General features: G+C 49.1%; 1 protein-coding gene across 7 annotated transcripts in view; it reads right to left on the bottom strand.

The window, feature by feature from the left end:
* The window catches only part of RPH3AL (rabphilin 3A like (without C2 domains)), a 125,379-nt gene that overhangs the window by 85,312 nt on the left and 20,238 nt on the right, over window positions 1-19,829 (bottom strand). For all 7 annotated transcript variants that reach the window (XR_003437974.1, XR_003437975.1, XM_027130568.1 and 4 more), the window contains exons 2-4: window positions 10,132-10,243; window positions 6,461-6,604; window positions 3,603-3,732 (exon numbers count right to left, since the gene is read on the bottom strand). Coding sequence is in view for 5 of the 7 variants with exons in the window: in XM_027130568.1 (XP_026986369.1) it covers window positions 3,603-3,732; window positions 6,461-6,604; window positions 10,132-10,208 (351 nt within the window). In the remaining 2 variants the exon portion in view is untranslated. The remainder of the gene's footprint in view (window positions 1-3,602; window positions 3,733-6,460; window positions 6,605-10,131; window positions 10,244-19,829) is intronic.

Raw genomic sequence — 19,829 nt, 5'->3', positions numbered from 1 at the left:
TGTGACTGTATTAGGAGACAGGGTCTTTAGTAGGTAATTAAGGTTAAATGAGGTCATAAGGGAGAGGCCCTGATCCAAACGGACTAGTGACCTTATCTGAAGTAGGAGAGAGACCAGAGCTCTCTCTCCACCATGTGTGGACACAGTGAGAAGGTGGCCGTCTGCAAGCTAGGAGGAGAGTCCTCATCAGAAACCAGATTGGCCAGCACACTGATCTTGGACTTCCCAGCCTCCAGAACTATGAGAAATCAATTTCTGTCGTTGAAGCCACCCAGTCTGTGGTCTTTTGTTATGGCAGCCTGAGCTGACTGATCCATGGGATATCACTAAACCTCTTCTGAGATGTATGTGAGGTTGGTTCTATTTTTGTAACACCTGGGCAGTCTGAACAGCTAGGACCTCGAAGTGAATTAATAATAATAGTGATAATAATGATAACAGGAATCCTTTACTGAGTGTTTGCAATGGACCCGACACTAAGGGCTTCCCTGCATTAGCTCATCTACTCCTCACACCCACCCAATGATGATGTAGTTCTATTCCCCCATTTACAGATGAAGAAACAGAGGCCCAGAGAGGTTAAGTGGCTCATACAAGGTCACTGCACTGTGCCCAAGCTGGAGCACAACCCAGGTCTCTCTGCATGGGAACAGCACTTACTGGCAACCCAGGAGGACCTCCATCCCCTCACCGTGCAGGACCAAGTGACCTCTAGCCCTGGCCCATTTGGAATCTAGGACACGCTTTCCTTCCTAAGACACTCAATCACCCCCCTAACCCCTCCCTATTTGCTTAGAATACATTGAAGAGATTGATTCCCTTAGCGTATGGCCTTTGTCCCTATGTTGCCTTGTCCCCAACCTCATCATCTTCCAATGACAGCCATCGCCACCTAACTCACCTCCTGCTTTCCTTCTATGTCCCCCTGTCACGCACTTGCCAGACAGTAGCTAGGCTCACCTCTTAAAAACACAAACCAGATCACATTACATCCCTGATTAAAACACTCCACTGACATCCCATGAAACTTAGAATCACATCTCAACTCCTGACCTTGACTTACAAAGCTCTGTGTGATTGGCTATGCCCACCGCTCGCTCCCTCTGCCCCAGAAGCCTTCATTAGTTCCTTGAACGTGCCCAGCTCATTTCTGCCTCAGGGCCTTGGTGCCTGCTGGTCCCTCTGCCTGCAACACTCCTCCACCTGGATCTTCCCGGGGCTGGCTCCTGCTTGTGGTCAGGTCTGAGCTCACAGAGACTCAACTTGAGCACCTTGTTTTAATTCACTACAGAGCCCTAGGTCTACTTAACCGTTATTTTATATTTGTTTATTGTCTGTCTTCTCCTACCCCTAGAAAACAGTCTCCATGAGAGCAAGGACTTTATCTTGTTCGTGGTATCGCCAGAACCTAGAACAGGGCCTGCACACAGTAGACCCTCTACTGTTTGCATAATGAGTAAATGAATGACTGAATGAATAACACAGTCTTCTCAAGGATGGATGAAGATAACCCCCCCAAATGCCCATCGTTCAGCTGTGGCCCTAATTGACACGCTCTCCTCCCACTCTCACCCAAGAATAAGTCCCCTCAGGAACTCAGAGGGCCCCTTATCTCACCATCCAAGCCAGGACCAAGTCTTCAGCCTGCTGTGAAATAAGAACATTTTCAAATGGAAATGTCCTCCCGAAAAGCCGTGGGGTGGGGGTGGTGAGAGTATCTGGAAGAGCATTCCCCCACCCCCACATCCACTGAGGTTCTCCCCTGGGACTCCCACTGTTGCCTAGGAAACGGCTCTGCAAGGAGCAGCGGGCATTAACCCTTCAGCAACCAGGGGCAGCAGCCTGCCTCTGCGGCAGAGGCCCCAAACTTTTCCAGGGAAAGGAGACAAGGCTCTGGCAGGCTCTTCATGGTCCCGCAAACCCGGACATTTATAGTAGTCATGGAGTTGAGGGGCAGAAGGAGGAAACAGGCTGTTGGGCCTCATTCTCCCAGGCAGAAGTCACATACTAGAACCCCACCTGCCCAGGTGCTGGGAGCAAGACATTCCTGAGTCCCTGTGCCCAGTACCTCGTTGGTATCTATCTAGTCTAGGCCTATGGAGGCTTGCGGAGGAGCGGCACCAAAGTGCCCACCCCCTCCCTGACCCTCAGGCCCCTCCCACACCTCCACTGTTCTTGGGACCCCTCACCAGTTAATCCACATTCCTCAGCCCAGTTCACCACATGTGACAGAACAGGGGAAAAGGGACCTTAGCTGAAATCCTGGCTTTCCCACCTATTCATCTGGTACATTAACTTCTTTGCACCTTGGTTCTCTCATCCAGACTTTGAACATCACTGAAAGTGCCCTTGTCAAGGCTGCCAACGGCCTCTGCTGCCAAGTCCATGTTTACTTCTTTGACGTTCCCATAATTTACAGTCCTCTCAACTCTTAACGCCCCACCCCACCCTCAGTCTTCTATTCCCTGTTAATTCTTTCCAGAATTTATTTCTTCCTCAAATCTTATCTATTACTTATTTACTATTTACTTTATTTATTTACTTTACTATTTACTATTATCTATTACATTACTTTTTTTTGGTTCCCTCAAGAGAGAAAGTTCTTTCTCTGCCTTGTTCACCAAAATAACTCCAGGCTTAAAATAATGACTAGCACATGGAAGTTACTTGAGAATGGGTTCTAGTAAAACTAGAGTGAAAAACAAACAAAGAAAAAGACATGGTGTCTTGGGAACAGTGCTTCTAACCTAGGAGGGCAGTAAAGGGAAGTCCCGTGATGACAGCTATGCGGTAACTACTGTAGGCTAGAGCAGGAATAAGAGTCCAGAAGAGCTTCTGGCAGGGAAAAAAAGGGAGGCTTCACACAATAGAGAGTAAAGTTCAGATGCTAAATAACGTTGAGGACTGGAAGGCACGTTATTCTTTGGTCAATGAGAAAAGAAAGGCAATTAGAAACTCCAGGAAAAACAAAAAGTTATTTGAAGAAGTCTTGGACTCAATATTAATATGTGGCATAATTTAGAACCATCAGTGGAGTATAAGAAAAGGAGAAAATCCACTTGGTCTTGCTGCAAAGATCATTCTCATTTCAGTGGCCAGGGATCAAGAGAGCAGACCAATAGCATAGGAAGTATCATCTTAGCAAACTGTTTGGCCCTGAGGAAAATTGTATTTATTTAATGACAACTAATAACATATCCTGAATACTTATATGCCAAACAAGGTTTTAAGAGCTTTGCATATAATATCTAATCCTCACAACTCTCTGAGGTACATATTATCACCATCCCTATTTTACAGATGAGGAAGGTGATGCTTGACATAGTAAATAAGTTTTCTGAGGTCATACAGCTAGTGGAAGAGCTGAACTCACACCCTGTGAGGCCTGTGAGACCCAGAGGTCCACTCCCCAGAGCTGGCCCTAGAAGCCTGGCCATTTGACCTTCAGGCCCCAATCCTTCTTGCCAAGAAGCATAGGATACCATGTGTGCACACATGTATGCACGAATGTACACACACACACACACACTCCTGGGAGCCAGGATGCAAAGCCACAGAGTAACAGGGCTGGTCCAGGCTGGGAAGCCAGAGCAGGGCCTTACCTTCCTGCAGTCTTTGCAGAACACCGATGAGCTGCCCAGGAAGCCCAGCACCTCCCCACAGAGCAGACACTGGGAGAGGCCGTTCCCCATCACATTGCGCCTCATGGTCTCCAGCCGCTCCACCAGCCGCCTGCAGCACAGGACACAGAGTCAGATGGCATGTGCTTCCTGTCTCCAACCAGACCCCTGCCCAGGCGCGGCTGCCATGGGGCCCCAATACTATACCACTTCCTGGGGGTTGGTTCCCTCACCTGGGGTACTGTTCCCTGCCCCATCCCATCCCCTGGCTAACTCCTAATCATTCACTCACTCATCAACCGTTAACTGGGCACCTACAACATGCCAGACACTGGGAATATTGTAGCAAACAAGCCAGAGATGGACACGGTCCCTGTCCTTATGGAATTTATGTTCAAAAAAGAGAGAAAGTCCATAAACAAGCAAACTGACTTCAGAGGGGGGAGTGTTATGAAATAAGATAAGTGGGGCTGGGAGGGAGCAGGGCATGTTAGATGGTGATTAGTGAAGGCCTCTCTGAGGACATTTGAACTGAGAGGTAAAGGATGACAAGGGCCAAACGTGTGAAGAGCTGGGGGCGCATCCCAGGCAGAGGGAACAGCAAGTACAAAGAGCAAGGCCCTGGCGCATTAGAATGGTAAGAAGGCCGGTGGGGGGCTAGACTGCCTGGGATAAAGGAGGCTGGAGGGGTTAGGAGGGGCCAGGTTACACAGGGTTTGTAGGTTGGATTGGTTTTGGAAGTTTGGATTGATTTCTAAGATCAACGCGAGTCCACTGAAGAGTTTTAAGTAGAAGAGTGATCTGATCTAAGTGACATTTCTAAAAGCTCCCTCCAGCTATTGTGGGAAGCTGGGATTACAGGGGGAGTCCGGTGAGGAAGCCGGCAGCAGGCAGCGGGAGGGCTGGGGAAGGAGGACGGAGAGCAGGACGGGCTGTATTTCAGAGTCAGCATGGATGGATTTGGGGGAGGAGAGGTAAGAGAAAGACCCAGGATGGAGTAGAGCCTTTTGGCTTAAACACCTGGGTGGACGGAGAAGCTAGAGGGAGAAAGAGAAAGAGGTCCTCTTTGAACCCCGCTGAGCCCAGGATGGGTGCCTTTCCTCGAGTCCCATGGCCCCCCAGCCCACCGTGACCCGTTTCATGACAACCTGTCATACGACACTGCCACCCCCACAACACAGCCACTTCTGCTTCTGTTTCGTTGGCCGCTGTGTCTCCAGTGCCCAGTGGATTCCCAGTGAAAATTCTTGAATGCATGGAAGACGGGGTGTGGGTACGTTATGTCCTGTAACTCTCACAACCGCCCAGTGCAGAGGATGCTGTTTCCCCCCCACTTTAAAGGTGAGAAGATTGAGGCTCCGAGACGTGAAGTCACTTGCCAGCGTTGCACAGCTCCTCAGAGGTAGAGCCAGGGCCACACTCAGCCCACCCCAAGCCTCACGGCAACTCCACCCTCTCCCCTGGGGTGATCAGGCCCTGCCTGGGGGCCGACGGAGGGCGGACTGGGCGCCGAGGCTGCCTCTGCCCACCTGCCCTGCAGCTGGCACTCCTGACTTCCACAGGAATCGCCGTCCCTCTTCCAGGGACCTGCAGGTTTCCGGGAGCAAAGCCGAGTTCGGCCCTGGCCTGACCCACTTGTTTTTGGGGGACCCCCTCTCCGTACAGCCCTGTGACTCCCACTCATGGAAACACACAGGATGCACCTCCTCCCTCTGAGATGATTCACTGTCTCCTGGGCCATTCCTGCCCCAGCCAAACCCAGCGCTCACAGCCAGGGCCAGACGATGTGAGAGGCACAGGGAAGGCAAAGATGACAGCCCAGATGGATGGGGGCGGGGCGCAAATGCTTCCCACAGCTGCGGGGAGCCCATGGGGGACACCCCTCACCAGCTCTCAGCACGCCCTCCTGGGGGAGCCCGAGGGATGTGGTGCTGGCCCATCAGTCATCAGCACAGGCACCTCGGAGACCTGCAGAGCCTTGCAGGACCCTTGGGCTAGGCCTGAGAGAGGGAGGGGCCCCAGCCAGGTGTGGTAGGGAGAAAAGAGCAAAAGACAATTAGTCTGTCAGATACAAACCCTTTTTGTAATGAAATGGTAGTAATATGTCAGTATTACGGAGGCACAGACAACAAACTGTTTGGACAGCAGTGGTCTTTGTAGTGGTGCTTTCACTTTCTAGAACTGTGCATTTCTACAATGTCTGACTTTTTAAAAATGATCATCTATTTAATAGAAAAAAATAAATAGAAAAAGAACAAGGAGACCAGAATCAAATTAATTCCTGCCAGTGCCCTGCATTTATGTTTTCCTCCTCGTGCCTGCCTGTGTTTTTCAGATTGTCTAGGAAGTATAAATTGCTTTTGTAATTAAACAAAAAAAAAAACCACAACAAAACTGAAGACTATGTAGGAGACAGCTCTGGATGCCGGAGGCCGGAAGAGCTTAGATTAAGCTGGAGAGCGGCTCCTGTTGGTCTTTGATGGGAGAACCCACAGTTCAGCCTCCACGTCAATCCCTCCCCTGGCTGAACCACAGCGACCCTCCTTTGTGCAGAGCTAAACAGACCTTAACGTGTTTGACGGCACTCATTCATCCTCCCCACAGCTTGGGGCCCACACATCAGCCGCTATCCCCATCTTACAGAGGGGTATACTGAGGCTTGGACAGGCTGGGTTAGGAATCTGCACGCCAGGGGCGTTCAGGCAGAGCTGACTCACTCCCAGTGAAAAGCTGGAACTAGGAGCCAGGGCGCCAGACGCCCAGCCCACTGATCTGGCACTAAATGCCCTGCTTCCCTGTCCACGGCCTCACTCCTGCCCCATCTTGGGAGCAGCCCTTACCCGACTCTCTGCTGTTCCAGGACGTCAAGCCGCTCGGCCCTCTGGATGACCTGCAGGATGGCCTCCACCTCGGCTGGGCTGAGGCACTGGCTCTTCCTCTGCTTCTCTGTCTGGTAGGTGTGCACAGACCAGCCCGTCTGCAGCCTTGAGAGAGAACAACACAGAAGTGCAACCCCAGTGCAAACTGGCATCCCCGCCACATCCACAAAGGTCCCCTGAGCACAGTCTGTGTGTCAGGGGCAAGGGGTTCAGACACCAGCCTCCAAACGCTGCCTCTGCCACCCGCCAGCTCCCGGCTCCCACAAGGATGGCAGCACCCCCTTAGCACCTCGGGGGGGTTGGGGGGAGACAGGAGCATGGAATGCACAGAAGGCCACGGACACAGCATGAGCGGTTTCAAGGGAACAGCACAGAAGATGACCAAGAGAAGAATGAACACCCGGATCTGAGTTGTACAAGAAAGTGAGATGGAGTTTACTATGGGACAGGAAAGACTGGTAATTAGGTTAAAAACAAGCGCTGAGGATAAAAGGATATTCACGCAGCATTCTGAAAACTAGAGGGATCCAGGGCAGGAGGTTACCCTGGAGGAGCGGTGAGGGCCGGCCAGTGTGGCGAGGTGGGGCTGGGGCCCGGCCCAGAGCCCCAGGACTGAGGGGAAGAACGCCAACCCATTCTATTTTTCTGGATGGTGAGAGTGGCAGCAGTAGACCGAGCCCCAACTCCCTGCCCTGGGGCCCAGCTTCTCCCAGACTTTCTGCGCCAGGTGGTGGGAACACAGAGACGGACAAGGTGGCAAGGTCACTGCCCTCCAGAACTACAATATTCTGGGGGAGACGGATGCCCGATCAGTTACAAAAATAGTTATTTACTGAAAAATTCGGAGAGCCATTCATTCAATACCTATTTATTGAGGATCCACTGTGATGCCAGGCTCGCTAGGTGCTGGGACGAGCCACTGGGCAGGCCACGCGGGTGGTCGTGAGGAGGATGTACAAATAAGGGGAACTGACCCAGGCAGGGGAGCAGCTCTAGAAGGGCTCCCCTAAAGAAGCGGCAGCAGGCAAGAGATTGTGACACAGGATACAGGGCAGGAAGATGAGGGTGTGGATGCCTTCCTAGTGGTTCCCTGAAACGGATGGACACTGGTGGTCTCACGTCACCACCCAGTCCAGCTCTTGCATCCAAGCACTGCCGACACTGTATAAATTGGGAGAGCTAAAAAGCATGTCCTTTCTCTGTGAGTAGAGAGAAAGCCATCCCAGGCTGGTTAAGGTGAAGGACTCAGATTCTGAAGTCCAATGGGTGGTCTCATCTTATGGCTCTGTCCCTTCCCAGGTATGAGAACTTGGATAGCTGCTCATCCTTGATTTCTTGATCTGTCTCTTTAAGGGATGCCAGGAAGATGAAATAAGGAGGGTATATAAAGTGCTCTGTACATAGCAGATGCCCAGTTGCTGAATAAGTGGCAGTGATGATTTTTATAATGATCATGGGTGAGACCATTAGGAACAGCTTAACCAAAGAGGTAGCATTTGCACTGGGTTTTGCAGGATGAATAGGAGCTCCCCCAATGGAAGCAGGGAGCTGGCATTCAGGCAAAGGACACTGAACATGCAAAGGCACGCAGGCATAAAGAAATGTGCTGCATTGGAGAGGTCCAGACTTCTAGACTGCCTATTTCTCCAATTTAAAAAAATGCCTTGGTACAAACTACTATGTATCAAATAAATAAGCTACAAGGATATAGTGTACAGCACAGGGAATAGAGCCAATAATTTTTACAATAACTTCAAATGGAGTATAATCTATAAAATATTGAATCACTATGTTGTACACCTGAAACTAATATAATACTGTAAATCGACTATACTTCAATTTTAAAAAATACCTTGCCCTAGACTAATACTTTTTTAAGTGACCCTCACAGAGCTGAGGAAAGCAAAGAATGGGAACGGGGCAGGACTGGTGGGGACAGGAAGGGAGGCCAGGCCTTGGAGTGGGCAGGGGTACACATTCACCTGTCCCTGGCTGTGGGAATCTGTAACACTCTCCTTTAAGGAGCCAGGCATTACAAGGCAGCACACCCCGGGGAGGAGATAAAAGCATTTACTCTTCTAAAACGTGCTACGGGCTTCCCTGGTGGCGCAGTGGTTAAGAATCCGCCTGCCAATGCAGGGGACATGGGCTCGAGCCCTGGTCCGGGAAGATCCCATGAGCCGTGGAGCAACTAAGCACGTGTGCCACAACTACTGAGCCCGCGTACCGCAACTACTGAATCCCACGCACCTAGAGCCCGTCCTCCGCAACAAGAGAAGCCACTGCAATGAAAAGCCCGCGCACCACAACAAAGCATAGCCCCCGCTCGCTGCAACTAGAGAAAGCCCGCATGCAGCAACGAAGACCCAACGCAACCAAAAATAAATAAATAGATAAAAGGTGCTACAACAGTTTCTGGCTGCTGCTGAGCGCAAGACCAGGTCACAGAGAGCCAAAGGGAATGCCGGCGGGGTCACCAGGGGTCACACCGGGCCCTCCTACAAGAGCACAGCTCTCGCCAGCTCCTCACATCCAGCCACGGAGGACGCATCATCTCGCCTGGTGTCAGAGGAGAGAGGGAGAGAGGACGGTTTCACCCCTGGTCTCTCCCCCACAGGGGCCACATGGGGGCTAAAAGAGCCGAGCTATCCCAGTGAGTGAGACAAATTAACTGTGGTGCAAAGAGTCCTGCAAATCACGCAGGACTCCACTCTTCTTGGGCATTTCAGATTAATTTTTCTATCCTCTTTTGATGTTTCAGCTCTGTCCCCTGCAGGCTCACAATGTTTAATTGCAAATTTCTTGAACTTGGTTCCATTTGGGAAATGCTGGCTCCTGTACCCAGCATGACTTGACAGATGAAGAGGCACTCTTGGGCTTATTTGACCCCAGGGACCCCCAACTCCCTGGAGGGACAGGAAGAGGCTGGAAGGCTGGAGAGGCATCTGGGAGCCCCTGGTCTCCAGCCACGGAGGGGGGCAGTGGGTGGAGATGGGCTGATCTAACTACAGCCGAGGGGTCACCAGGCTGAGAGATAACAGGAAAACTGGGGGCAAACCAGAACAAGAGAGACCCTGACACGAGCATGGCAGAGACCTGGGATGCTTCAAGGCTGGTTGTGTGTTTCAGCCCAGAGGGCAGCTCTTCATAAATTAGACAAGCCTTTGGTCTGTCAACTCAACTATGAAGTGGGCACCCAGAGATCAAAGGCTCCCCGCTGCCAGGGACTCAGGGACTGAAGGCTCAGTGATGGGGGATTTATACTCTTAACAGAGAAGGTAAAGGAAGTGGCCTGGCTCCCTGGAGCCTATTGTGATCGAAGGAACATAGGTGTGGGGTCAGATGGACCCAGGGGAGTCCCAGCCCTGCCACTGACAAGGTGGGTGACTTGGGTGAGGACCTCAGCCTCACTGTCCTCATCTGAGAAATGGGAATACATTCCATACGGCAGTTAAATGAGTGAATGGCTGTTAGGCGCCCAGCTCAGCGCCAGGAGTGTGGTGTGTATTAGACGGGCACTTGTCTCCAAACTGCTCTTTCTGGGGGCCTGGGATTGAATCTTGTCAAAGAAAGGAGAGGAACTAGGAGCGGGGAGGGAAGGCAGGGCCCGGCCAAGCCCTAGAGGTACTCACTTGGCTCGCAGGGCAAGCTGCCGATCACTGGGGCAAACCCACTGATAATTCCCGCTGCCGAAGATGGTGTCGGCCATGACTTGGAACACCCAGCCAGGGTGTGGAGTCACGTCTGAGGGGAGAAGAGGGAAGAAGAAAGGGCATGTCATTGGCTGGGGTACAGATGGCAGACAGGGTCCCTCAGACACCCAAAACCGGTACTTCCAACCTATCCCTGTCCGTTGCCGGCCCCTGCCCCATCCCCACCCCGTCCCCGAGGATGTCTGGAATCTCACCAGCAGAATCACTCCTCCAGCTAAATGCTATTCCCTCAAAGCTCCTCTTTCAAAAGACTCGTGATTCTGGGAGGGGTAACTAGGTGGATCACGCAGCTGAGTGACAAGGTTGGACTTGACCGGCAGGATGTCAAAGGGACAGAATCGGAAGGAGAAAAGAGGCACACCTCAGCAGTTTTCAACGTAGCGGGCAAGCCCCAAGGGCGTTTGATCCCTGCACCCTCCAAGTACTACCCCTGCTTTGCTTCATGGGGACCACGATGAAAATGGCCCCCCTGGGAATCCTGCAGGGAGGAGACCCTGCTCCAGAGCTTGCTGGGGGCTTAACTTGTGCAGCCTAGCTTAGCTGGCTTTCTCCTTGCCACCAAGGATGTGTGCTGGTGGGGAGAGTAAGGAGGGGAAGAGAGAGGGATGAGTTTGAGGGAATCCCAATCCCAGAGCAAAGACGAGGGTTAGTACTGAGTTATCCACACTCCCCTGGTCTAATCCCCTCCAGCCCAGTGGTTCTCAAACCCAGGACTCCCTTACACTCTTAAAAATCACTGAGGCTGGAAATTAGTCTGGCAGTTCCTTAAATGTTACACAGAGTTACCATAAGACCCAGAAAGGACCCTGAAGTATAAACACAAGAGAACAGAAAACGTATGTCCACGTATGAAACTGTACATGAATATTCACAGCAGCCATTATTCATAACAGCCAAAAAGTGGATACAATTCAAATGTCCACTAACTGATGAATGGATAAAACGTGTACAATGGAATATTGTTTGGTCATAAAAGGGAATGGAGTGCTGACACAGGCTCCACAACATGGATGAACCTTGAAAACACACTAAGCAAAAGAAGCCAGTTACAAATGACCACATAGTGTAGGTTCTATTTCTATAAAATGTCCAGACTGGGCCGATCCACAGAGACAGAAGGTAGATTAGTGGTTGCCAGGGGCTGGGGGTAGAGGGGAGGAAGGAATGGGAGTGACTGCTAACGGGCTCAGGGTTTCTTTTTTGGATGATGAAAATGTTCTGGAATTAGATAGTGGTGACGGTTGCATAACTTTGTGAATTCACTGAAACCACTGCACTGTACCCTTTAAATGTCTGAATTTTATGGTACGTGAACTACATCTCATTAAACTGTTATAAAAAATTCTTGAGAACGCCAAAGGATATGGGCCATATCTATTGAGATTTACCATATTAGAAATTAACACTGAGAAAAAATTTTAATTGTCAATTCATCAAAAAATAATAAACCCATGAGATGCTCACATATTTTATTGAAAAACTGTATTTTCAAAACAAAAACAGTTAGTGAGAATAATGGTATTGTTTTGCATTTTTACAAATCTATGTAATGTTTGGCTAAACAAAAGTCAGCTTCATATCTGACATTTCATTCAATCTTTTGTGATACGTAGATTTGTTAAAGTACATGAAGGACATCCAGACTCTCACAGCTACATGCTATAGCTGGGAAAGGGTGGAGTATTTTAATAGCCTTCCCAGATAACTGTGGACATTCTTTCACACTGTACCCAAACTCAACAGACGGTAGTTTCTTAAAGTTTAGTTCCAATGTGGCATTCATGCCAATGAACTTTTCACCTGTATATTTGTGAGAGAACTTGACCAAGTGTATTATTAAAATAGTCTTTACTTTGTGGACCCCCCGAAAGGCGTTGGGAACCCCCAGAGATCCCTGGACCGTAGTTTGAGAACTGTTGTTCTAGACCAATGTCACCTATTTCTGTGATGACCAGCAGGGGGCAGCGTGCAGACTGCAGCTAACTGACCCACTGAGGGACCAAGCCCACTACCTTGACCACAGTGGGCTCTCTATTCCACTCAGCTGATCCAGGCACCCACTCCCCACTGTCAGCCGCCTTGAGAGCGAGACCTGAGTTAACCCAGGCCCCAAAGAGTCGCATGTGGAGTCCCCACGGCCAGGCCCAGTGCTGGGAGGGCTGCTGGTGCCACCGTCACCAAAGGCCTCCCCACATTTAAAGTCTTGACCTTCTCCCAAAGGAGACTCACATCCAGTCCAGGAAAAAAAAAGGTGGGCTCGAAAATGACACGCTCATCAAACAACTTTAAACCAGTCCCATTTCAGCTACGATTTGTTTTTTTTTTTTAGTTTATGACTCTTTGCCTACGTGGCTTTTTTTTTTTTTTACATCTTTATTGGAGTATAATTGCCTTACAATGGTGTGTTAGTTTCTGCTTTATAACAAAGTGAATCAGTTATACATATACATATGTTCCCGTATCTCTTCCCTCTTGCGTCTCCCTCCCTCCCACCCTTCCTATCCCACCCCTCCAGGTGGTCACAAAGCACCGAGCTAATCTCCCTGTGCTATGCGGCTGCTTCCCACTAGCTACCTATTTTACGTCTGGTAGTGTATATATGTCCATGACACTCTCTCACTTTGTCATAACTTACCCTTCCCCCTCCCCATATCCTTAAGTCCATTCTCTAGTAGGTCTGTGTCTTTATTCCTTTCTTACCCCTAGGTTCTTCATGATGTTTTTTTTTCCCTTAAATTCCATATATATGTGTTAGCATACGGTATATGTCTTTCTCCTTCTGACTTACTTCACTCTGTATGACAGACTCTAGGTCCATCCACCTCATTACAAATAGCTCAATTTCGTTTCTTTTTATGGCTGAGTAATATTCCATTGTATATATGTGCCACATCTTCTTTATCCATTCATCCGATGATGGACACTTAAGTTGTTTCCATCTCCTGGCTATTGTAAATAGAGCTGCAATGAACATTTTGGTACATGACTCTTTTTGAATTATGGTTTGCTCAGGGTATATGCCCAGTAGTGGGATTGCTGGGTCATATGGTAGTTCTATTTGTAGCTTTTTAAGGAACCTCCATACTGTTCTCCACAGTGGCTGTACCAATTCACATTCCCACCAGCAGTGCAAGAGGGTTCCCTTTTCTCCACACCCTCTCCAGCATTTATTGTTTCTAGATTTTTTGATGATGGCCATTCTGACTGGTGTGAGATGATATCTCATTGTAGTTTTGACTTGCATTTCTCTAATGATTAGTGATGTTGAGCATTCTTTCATGTGTTTGTTGGCAATCTGTATATCTTCTTTGGAGAAATGTCTATTTAGGTCTTCTGCCCATTTTGGGATTGGGTTGTTTGTTTTTTTGTTATTGAGCTGCATGAGCTACTTGTAAATTTTGGAGATGGATCCTTTGTCAGTTGCTTCATTTGCAAATATTTTCTCCCATTCTGAGGGTTGTCTTTTGGTCTTGTTTATGGTTTCCTTTGCTGTGTAAAAGCTTTGAAAAGTTTCATTAGGTCCCATTTGTTTTTATTTCCATTTCTCTAGGAGGTGGGTCAAAAAGGATCTTGCTGTGATTTATGTCATAGAGTGTTCTGCCTATGTTTTCCTCTACGAGTTTGATAGTTTCTGGCCTTACATTTAGGTTTTTAATCCATTTTGAGCTTATTTTTGTGTATCGTGTTAGGGAGTGATCTAATCTCATACTTTTACATGTACCTGTCCAGTTTTCCCAGCACCACTTATTGAGGAGGCTGTCTTTTCTCCACTGTACATTCCTGCCTCCTTTATCAAAGATAAGGTGACCATATGTGCGTGGGTTTATCTCTGGGCTTTCTATCCTGTTCCACTGATCTATATTTCTGTTTTTGTGCCAGTACCATACTGTCTTGATTACTGTAGCTTTGTAGTATAGTCTGAAGTCAGGGAGCCTGATTCCTCCAGCTCTGTTTTTCGTTCTCAAGATTGCTTTGGCTATTCGGGGTCTTTTGTGTTTCCATACAAATTGTGAAATTTTTTGTTCTAGTTCTGTGAAAAATGCCAGTGGTAGTTTGATAGGGATTGCATTGAATCTGTACATTGCTTTGGGTAGTAGAGTCATTTTCACAATGTTGATTCTTCCAATCCAAGAACATGGTATATCTCTCCATCTATTTGTATCATCTTTAATTTCTTTCATCAGTGTCTTATAATTTTCTGCATACAGGTCTTTTGTCTCCTTAGGTAGGTTTATTCCTAGATATTTTATTCTTTTTGTTGCAATGGTAAATGGGAGTGTTTTCTTGATTTCACTTTCAGATTTTTCATCATTAGTGTATAGGAATGTCAGAGATTTCTGTGCATTAATTTTGTATCCTGCTACTTTACCAAATTCATTGATTAGCTCTAGTAGTTTTCTGGTAGCATCTTTAGGATTCTCTACGTATAGTATCATGTCATCTGCAAACAGTGACAGCTTTACTTCTTCTTTTCTGATCTGGATTCCTTTCACTTCCTTTTCTTCTCTGATTGCTGTGGCTAAAACTTCCAAAACTATGTTGAATAAGAGTGGTGAGAGTGGGCAACCTTGTCTTGTTCCTGATCTTAGTGGAAATGCTTTCAGTTTTTCACCATTGAGGATGATGTTGGCTGTGGGTTTGTCATATATGGCCTTTATTATGTTGAGGTAAGTTCCCTCTGTGCCTACTTTCTGGAGGGTTTTTATCATAAATCGGTGTTGAATTTTGTCAAAAGCTTTCTCTGCATCTATTGAGATGACCATATGGTTTTTCTCCTTCAATTTGTTAATATGGTGTATCACATTGATTGATTTGCGTATATTGAAGAATCCTTGCATTCCTGGAATAAACCCCACTTGATCATGGTATATGATCCTTTTAATGTGCTGTTGGATTTTGTTGAGGATTTTTGCATCTATGTTCATCAGTGATACTGGCCTGTAGTTTTCTTTCTTTGTGACATCCTTGTCTGGTTTTGGTATCAGGGTGATGGTGGCCTCGTAGAATGAGTTTGGGAGTGTTCCTCCCTCTGCTATATTTTGGAAGAGTTTGAGAAGGATAGGTGTTAGCTCTTCTCTAAATGTTTGATAGAATTCGCCTGTGAAGCCATCTGGTCTTGGGCTTTTGTTTGTTGGAAGATTTTAAATCACAGTTTCAATTTCAGTGCTTGTGATTGGTCTGTTCATATTTTCTATTTCTTCCTGATTCAGTCTTGGCAGGTTGTGCATTTCTAAGAAGTTGTCCATTTCTTCCAGGTTGTCCATTTTATTGGCACAGAGTTGCTTGTAGTAATCTCTCATGATTGTTTTGTTGTTTTTTTAAATAAGTTCTGTTATCTTGTGAATAGCGCAGTCACACTGCTGCATGGGTGTGAAAAGCGTTACTCTGTTCCAAGTAAACATTTAAAACACACTCATCTCAGTAGCCCTGTTTCCTTATTATTTTAAAAAATATTCTGGGAGCTTCAAGAAATGCAAGTGATGGGGTGTCCCTAACAGGGACAAGCTGTGCCCAGGGTTAACTAGGTGTCCATCACCTCATAGGCACTGCCATTCCTGCCGTGGCCTGCAGGGGGCACCGTGTCTCGGGCCACTGCTCCCAGCACTAGAAGACCCTGAGCCTTCCTAACCACCCTGCTGCAGCTGGGTGCAGTGAGTATGCAGGTGGCCCCTCTGCTCTGCCAGGCACCCTCACAAAAGCAGGGATGCACCAGTGGTGACCCAGAGGGAGGGGCAAGCCAGGGAATCTCAGGGTGGGAATTCCATCATCTGCAGAAGCTTCTGAACCAAAAGGGAGTGGACCTGAGCCGGGGGAGGAGGTGGGAAGAAAGAAGGGACCCTGTGCTCTCATGCTCGAACCTTCACCTCCTTTACAGCGGGACAGGTAGGGACATCCAGGAGACAGCAGCAAACACAGGTGGAGAGGCAGCAGCTCCTCACTGCCCCAAACACATCGCTCCCAAATGAACCTCTAAAGAATGAACTTCTTTTGTCCCCTTTGGGTCACTTCTTTTTTTTTTTATTTTTTTGATGTGGACCATTTTAAAAGTCTTTATTGAATTTGTTACAATATTGCTTCTGTTTTATGTCTTGGTTTTTGGCCGCAAGGTATGTGGGATTTTAGCTCCCCGACCAGGTTCAAACCCATATGCCCTGCATTGGAAAGCAAAGTCTTAAACACTGGACCACGAGGGAAGTCCCTGGGTCACTTTTTAGGGGGCCAGAGTTTTGGGATCACTGACAAGAGAACTAACATTTATCTGTCCTCTGACCCATCTGAGGTCTATTCCTTTTCTTTGCTTTGTTTTTTTTTTTTTTTTGGTGGTACGTGGGCCTCTCACTGCTGTGGCCTCTCCCGTTGCGGAGCACAGGCTCTGGGCACGCAGGCTCAGCGGCCATGACTCACGGGCCCAGCCACTCCGCGGCATGTGGAATCTTCCCGGACTGGGGCACGAACCCGCGTCCCCTGCATCGGCAGGCGGACTCTCAACCACTGCGCCACCAGGGAAGCCCTGCTTTGTTTAACTTGAGCCAAAATGACTCTGCAACCACCCACAGGCTCTGTTCTGTTCTTCCTCAATCTAATTATTTTTTGTTGGGCAGAAGACAGAAGAATGAGGATGAGAGACTGAGAAAAGGTCACACCTATGCAGGTCTGCTAACCCTTAACCAATATTACTTTTTCTGCACCGGGCCACCCTGTGCTGTAAGTATGAAGGGAAAGGTTTCGTGGCAGTGAGGATGACTCAACTGGGAGAGAAAAGACCTGGAGAGTCTGGCTTTTATGCAAACTTACTGGAAGACCAGGAACAATCAGTTATTTTCCCTGGGCCTCAGTTTCCCCATCAGTACCCGACTGAGCTGAGACAGACAGGCTGGAGGGATTGCCCTGGGCAATTCCAACAGATTCCCACCCGCTGAGTTGCAGGAGGGATGCAGGGATAGCAGGCGGGGGACTGGAGAAGGATCCTGGGGTGGGAGGTTGGTCGCTGCTCCAACCTGGTGGGGGGATCTGAGTCCCCACCCCAGCCTGGTCCCCGGGGCAGGGAGGAGGAGGCATCCTGGGTCCCCCACCCTTCTCGCTTCTGGAGCTTTGAGGAAGATGAGCCCACGGAGCCCAACACCTCAGAGAGGTGCAGGGAGATGAGAGAGACGTCCCCTGCCGGGGCCTGGGGCCTTGGGCACTGGTGGCAGGGTCTTCGACGACGGTAAGCTCGCGGCTGAGCACGTCCACAGCCCTGGCTCCGAGCAAGAACTCACGCCCCGTCCAGGGACTGAGGGGCCTGCCCCGGGCTGTGGCTGGCACCTCGGAAGGCACAGCTGTCCCTCGCCCACGCGGAGTGATCTCGGGACAGGTGGGGGGAGGGAAGGGCAGCTTGGGGAAACATGTCTTAGGAAACTGCTGACAGAGCCAGCTTAGGTTCCCCAAACCTCTGCAGTCTGAGCTGGCTGCCAGCTCCTCGGCCGCCAGCCGGCCCCTGTCCCCGGCTTCCCGCACCCCCTCTTCTGCCAAGCTGTGTGCTCACAACCACCCAACACACCTCCTGGGCTCTGCTCCGCCTCCGGCCGGGGCCTCGAGGAGGAGCAGGGCAGGAGGTGCCCTTCCCAAGGTCCAGGCCCTCTTAAGAGCTGGGTCCTTCAGACTTCCAAAGGGCAGTGCCTGTGAGCTGAACACGGACCGCACCCTTGTACTGACACACTTCGATCTGTCCTGGACAAAAATCAGATGATGAGGTGACTTCCCTGGTGGCACAGTGGGTAAGACTCTGCACTCCCAGTGCAGGGGGCCCGGGTTCAATCCCTGGTCAGGGAACTAGATCCCACATGCATGCTGCAACTAAGAGTTCGCATGCCACAACAGAGGAGCTGGCAAGCCGCAACTAAGACCCGGAGCGACCAAATAAAGAAAGAAATTTAAAAAAAAAGAATGGGATTTTTGCATAAGAGAAGTATAGATCCAACTTGGAAAAAAAAATCAAATGATGAGGGACCAAAACAGGGGCTTAAAGAAGGTAAGTAAAAAGCGGGAAGGCGAACCCACACATTCACAAGTGGAAATGGCCCAGAGCCTGGAGGGGAGCAGAGGCAGCAGGGTCTGCAGGCGGAGGGCTGCATGGGGGCTCTGGCCTTGCTCTAAACGAGGAGAGGAGCGGCACCTGGGGCCCGGCCTGTCTCGGAGGTCCTTCCAGCTGTGAGGGAAGAGGCTGAAGGATGGGGGGGTGTGTGTGTGTGTGCACGTGTTCGTGGGCTCCCTGGGGGGCCTGCATCCTCTCTCCATCCCTGCACAGGGCCGGCTACAAAGTAGGTGTTTAGTGAATAAACTGCAGTGGAGCTGATTTCCTCAGACAAGTGGCCTTTCCCAGACAAGCAGGAACTCAGACAACAAGCCAGACATGCTCGGAGCAGGGCTGGGCTCTCACTATCCCCTGTGGCGTGGTCACTCCCAGGCAGTCTGCTCCTCAGGATTCCCCACGTGGTAGTGAGCGCCCAGGTGCTCGGTCTGAGCCACCTCCCTGCAGAGGGGCCCACCAGGGCCTCCGGGTGCCGCCTGCACCCCGCTGGGCGAGACAAGCTGAGCAGCACCCTCCCCAGCGCTTCTAAACCCTGCAGCACAAGGGCTCAGGGGACCCGTGGGGGGACAGAATCACAACTTGCCTGGTGCTGGTTTCCTGAGAAGATTCCTAGGGGGTAGAGGTTTGTGAGCCCCAGGAAACTTCTAAGGCAGATCTATGAAAGCGAACATTCTTACAGGGAGATCAACTCTCTGCTCCTTAAAGCCAAAAGCGTGTCACCCTGGCGTTAGCCGCTGCAGGCAAATGATGGAGTCACAGCCGACTCCACTGGGCAAGTCAAAATGCAAGCTCCCGTGGGCTCTCCCGGGCACGGCCGAACATGCACCCTAAACGCACCCAGCACCCACCCCCAGATGAAGACTCGCCGTCTTCGTGTAGGATCTTCCCATGGTTCCTAGGTGTCTGTACACAGATTTTGAATAAAATTGGGTTCTTACTACACACGCTGTTTGTTCTGCTTTCTTACCATACCGCACTTATTAAAAGTCCTCAAAAACATGATTCTTATTAAAAGTCCTCAAAAACATGATTAAAAGTCCTCACCTTATTAAAAGTCCTTATTAAAGTCCTTATTAAAAGTCCTCAAAAACATGATTCTTAATTGCAACTTATTAAAAGTCCTCAAAAACATGATTCTTAATTGCAACTTAGTATTCTGGATATATTTCATCATTTGCCTCTTGGGGGAGGCACACAGATTGTTTCCAATTTTATTCTATTATCTTCAGCCCTAAAATGGATATCCTGGGAGATAAATCTTTGTGCCCACTTCTGATTATTTCCTTAGGATAAATTCCCCAAAGGGAAAGGAAGTGTATTTTTTTTTGAACTGCACCTCCAAAGAGCATCTAGAATCATTCACTACAAAAAGTTCTGCTGCAGGCAGCTGTGTCCCGCCCGCCTCATGTGGACTTTTGTATTTTCAACTCAGAACTCAGAGATGGAAGAATCTGTCTGTAAATCTCCAACAAGTTGCTTTTAATAATGTGTACAGTCCTAATCACTAAAAAAAAAAAAAAAAAAAAAAAAAAAAAAAAAAAAAAAA

The sequence above is a fragment of the Aethalodelphis obliquidens genome, unplaced genomic scaffold (genome assembly GCF_003676395.1).
Source record: "Aethalodelphis obliquidens isolate GAN/ISIS:26980383/991018 unplaced genomic scaffold, ASM367639v1 scaffold38, whole genome shotgun sequence".
Classification (NCBI taxonomy): Eukaryota; Metazoa; Chordata; class Mammalia; order Artiodactyla; family Delphinidae; genus Aethalodelphis; species Aethalodelphis obliquidens.
This window is presented reverse-complemented; position numbering and strand designations above follow the sequence as displayed.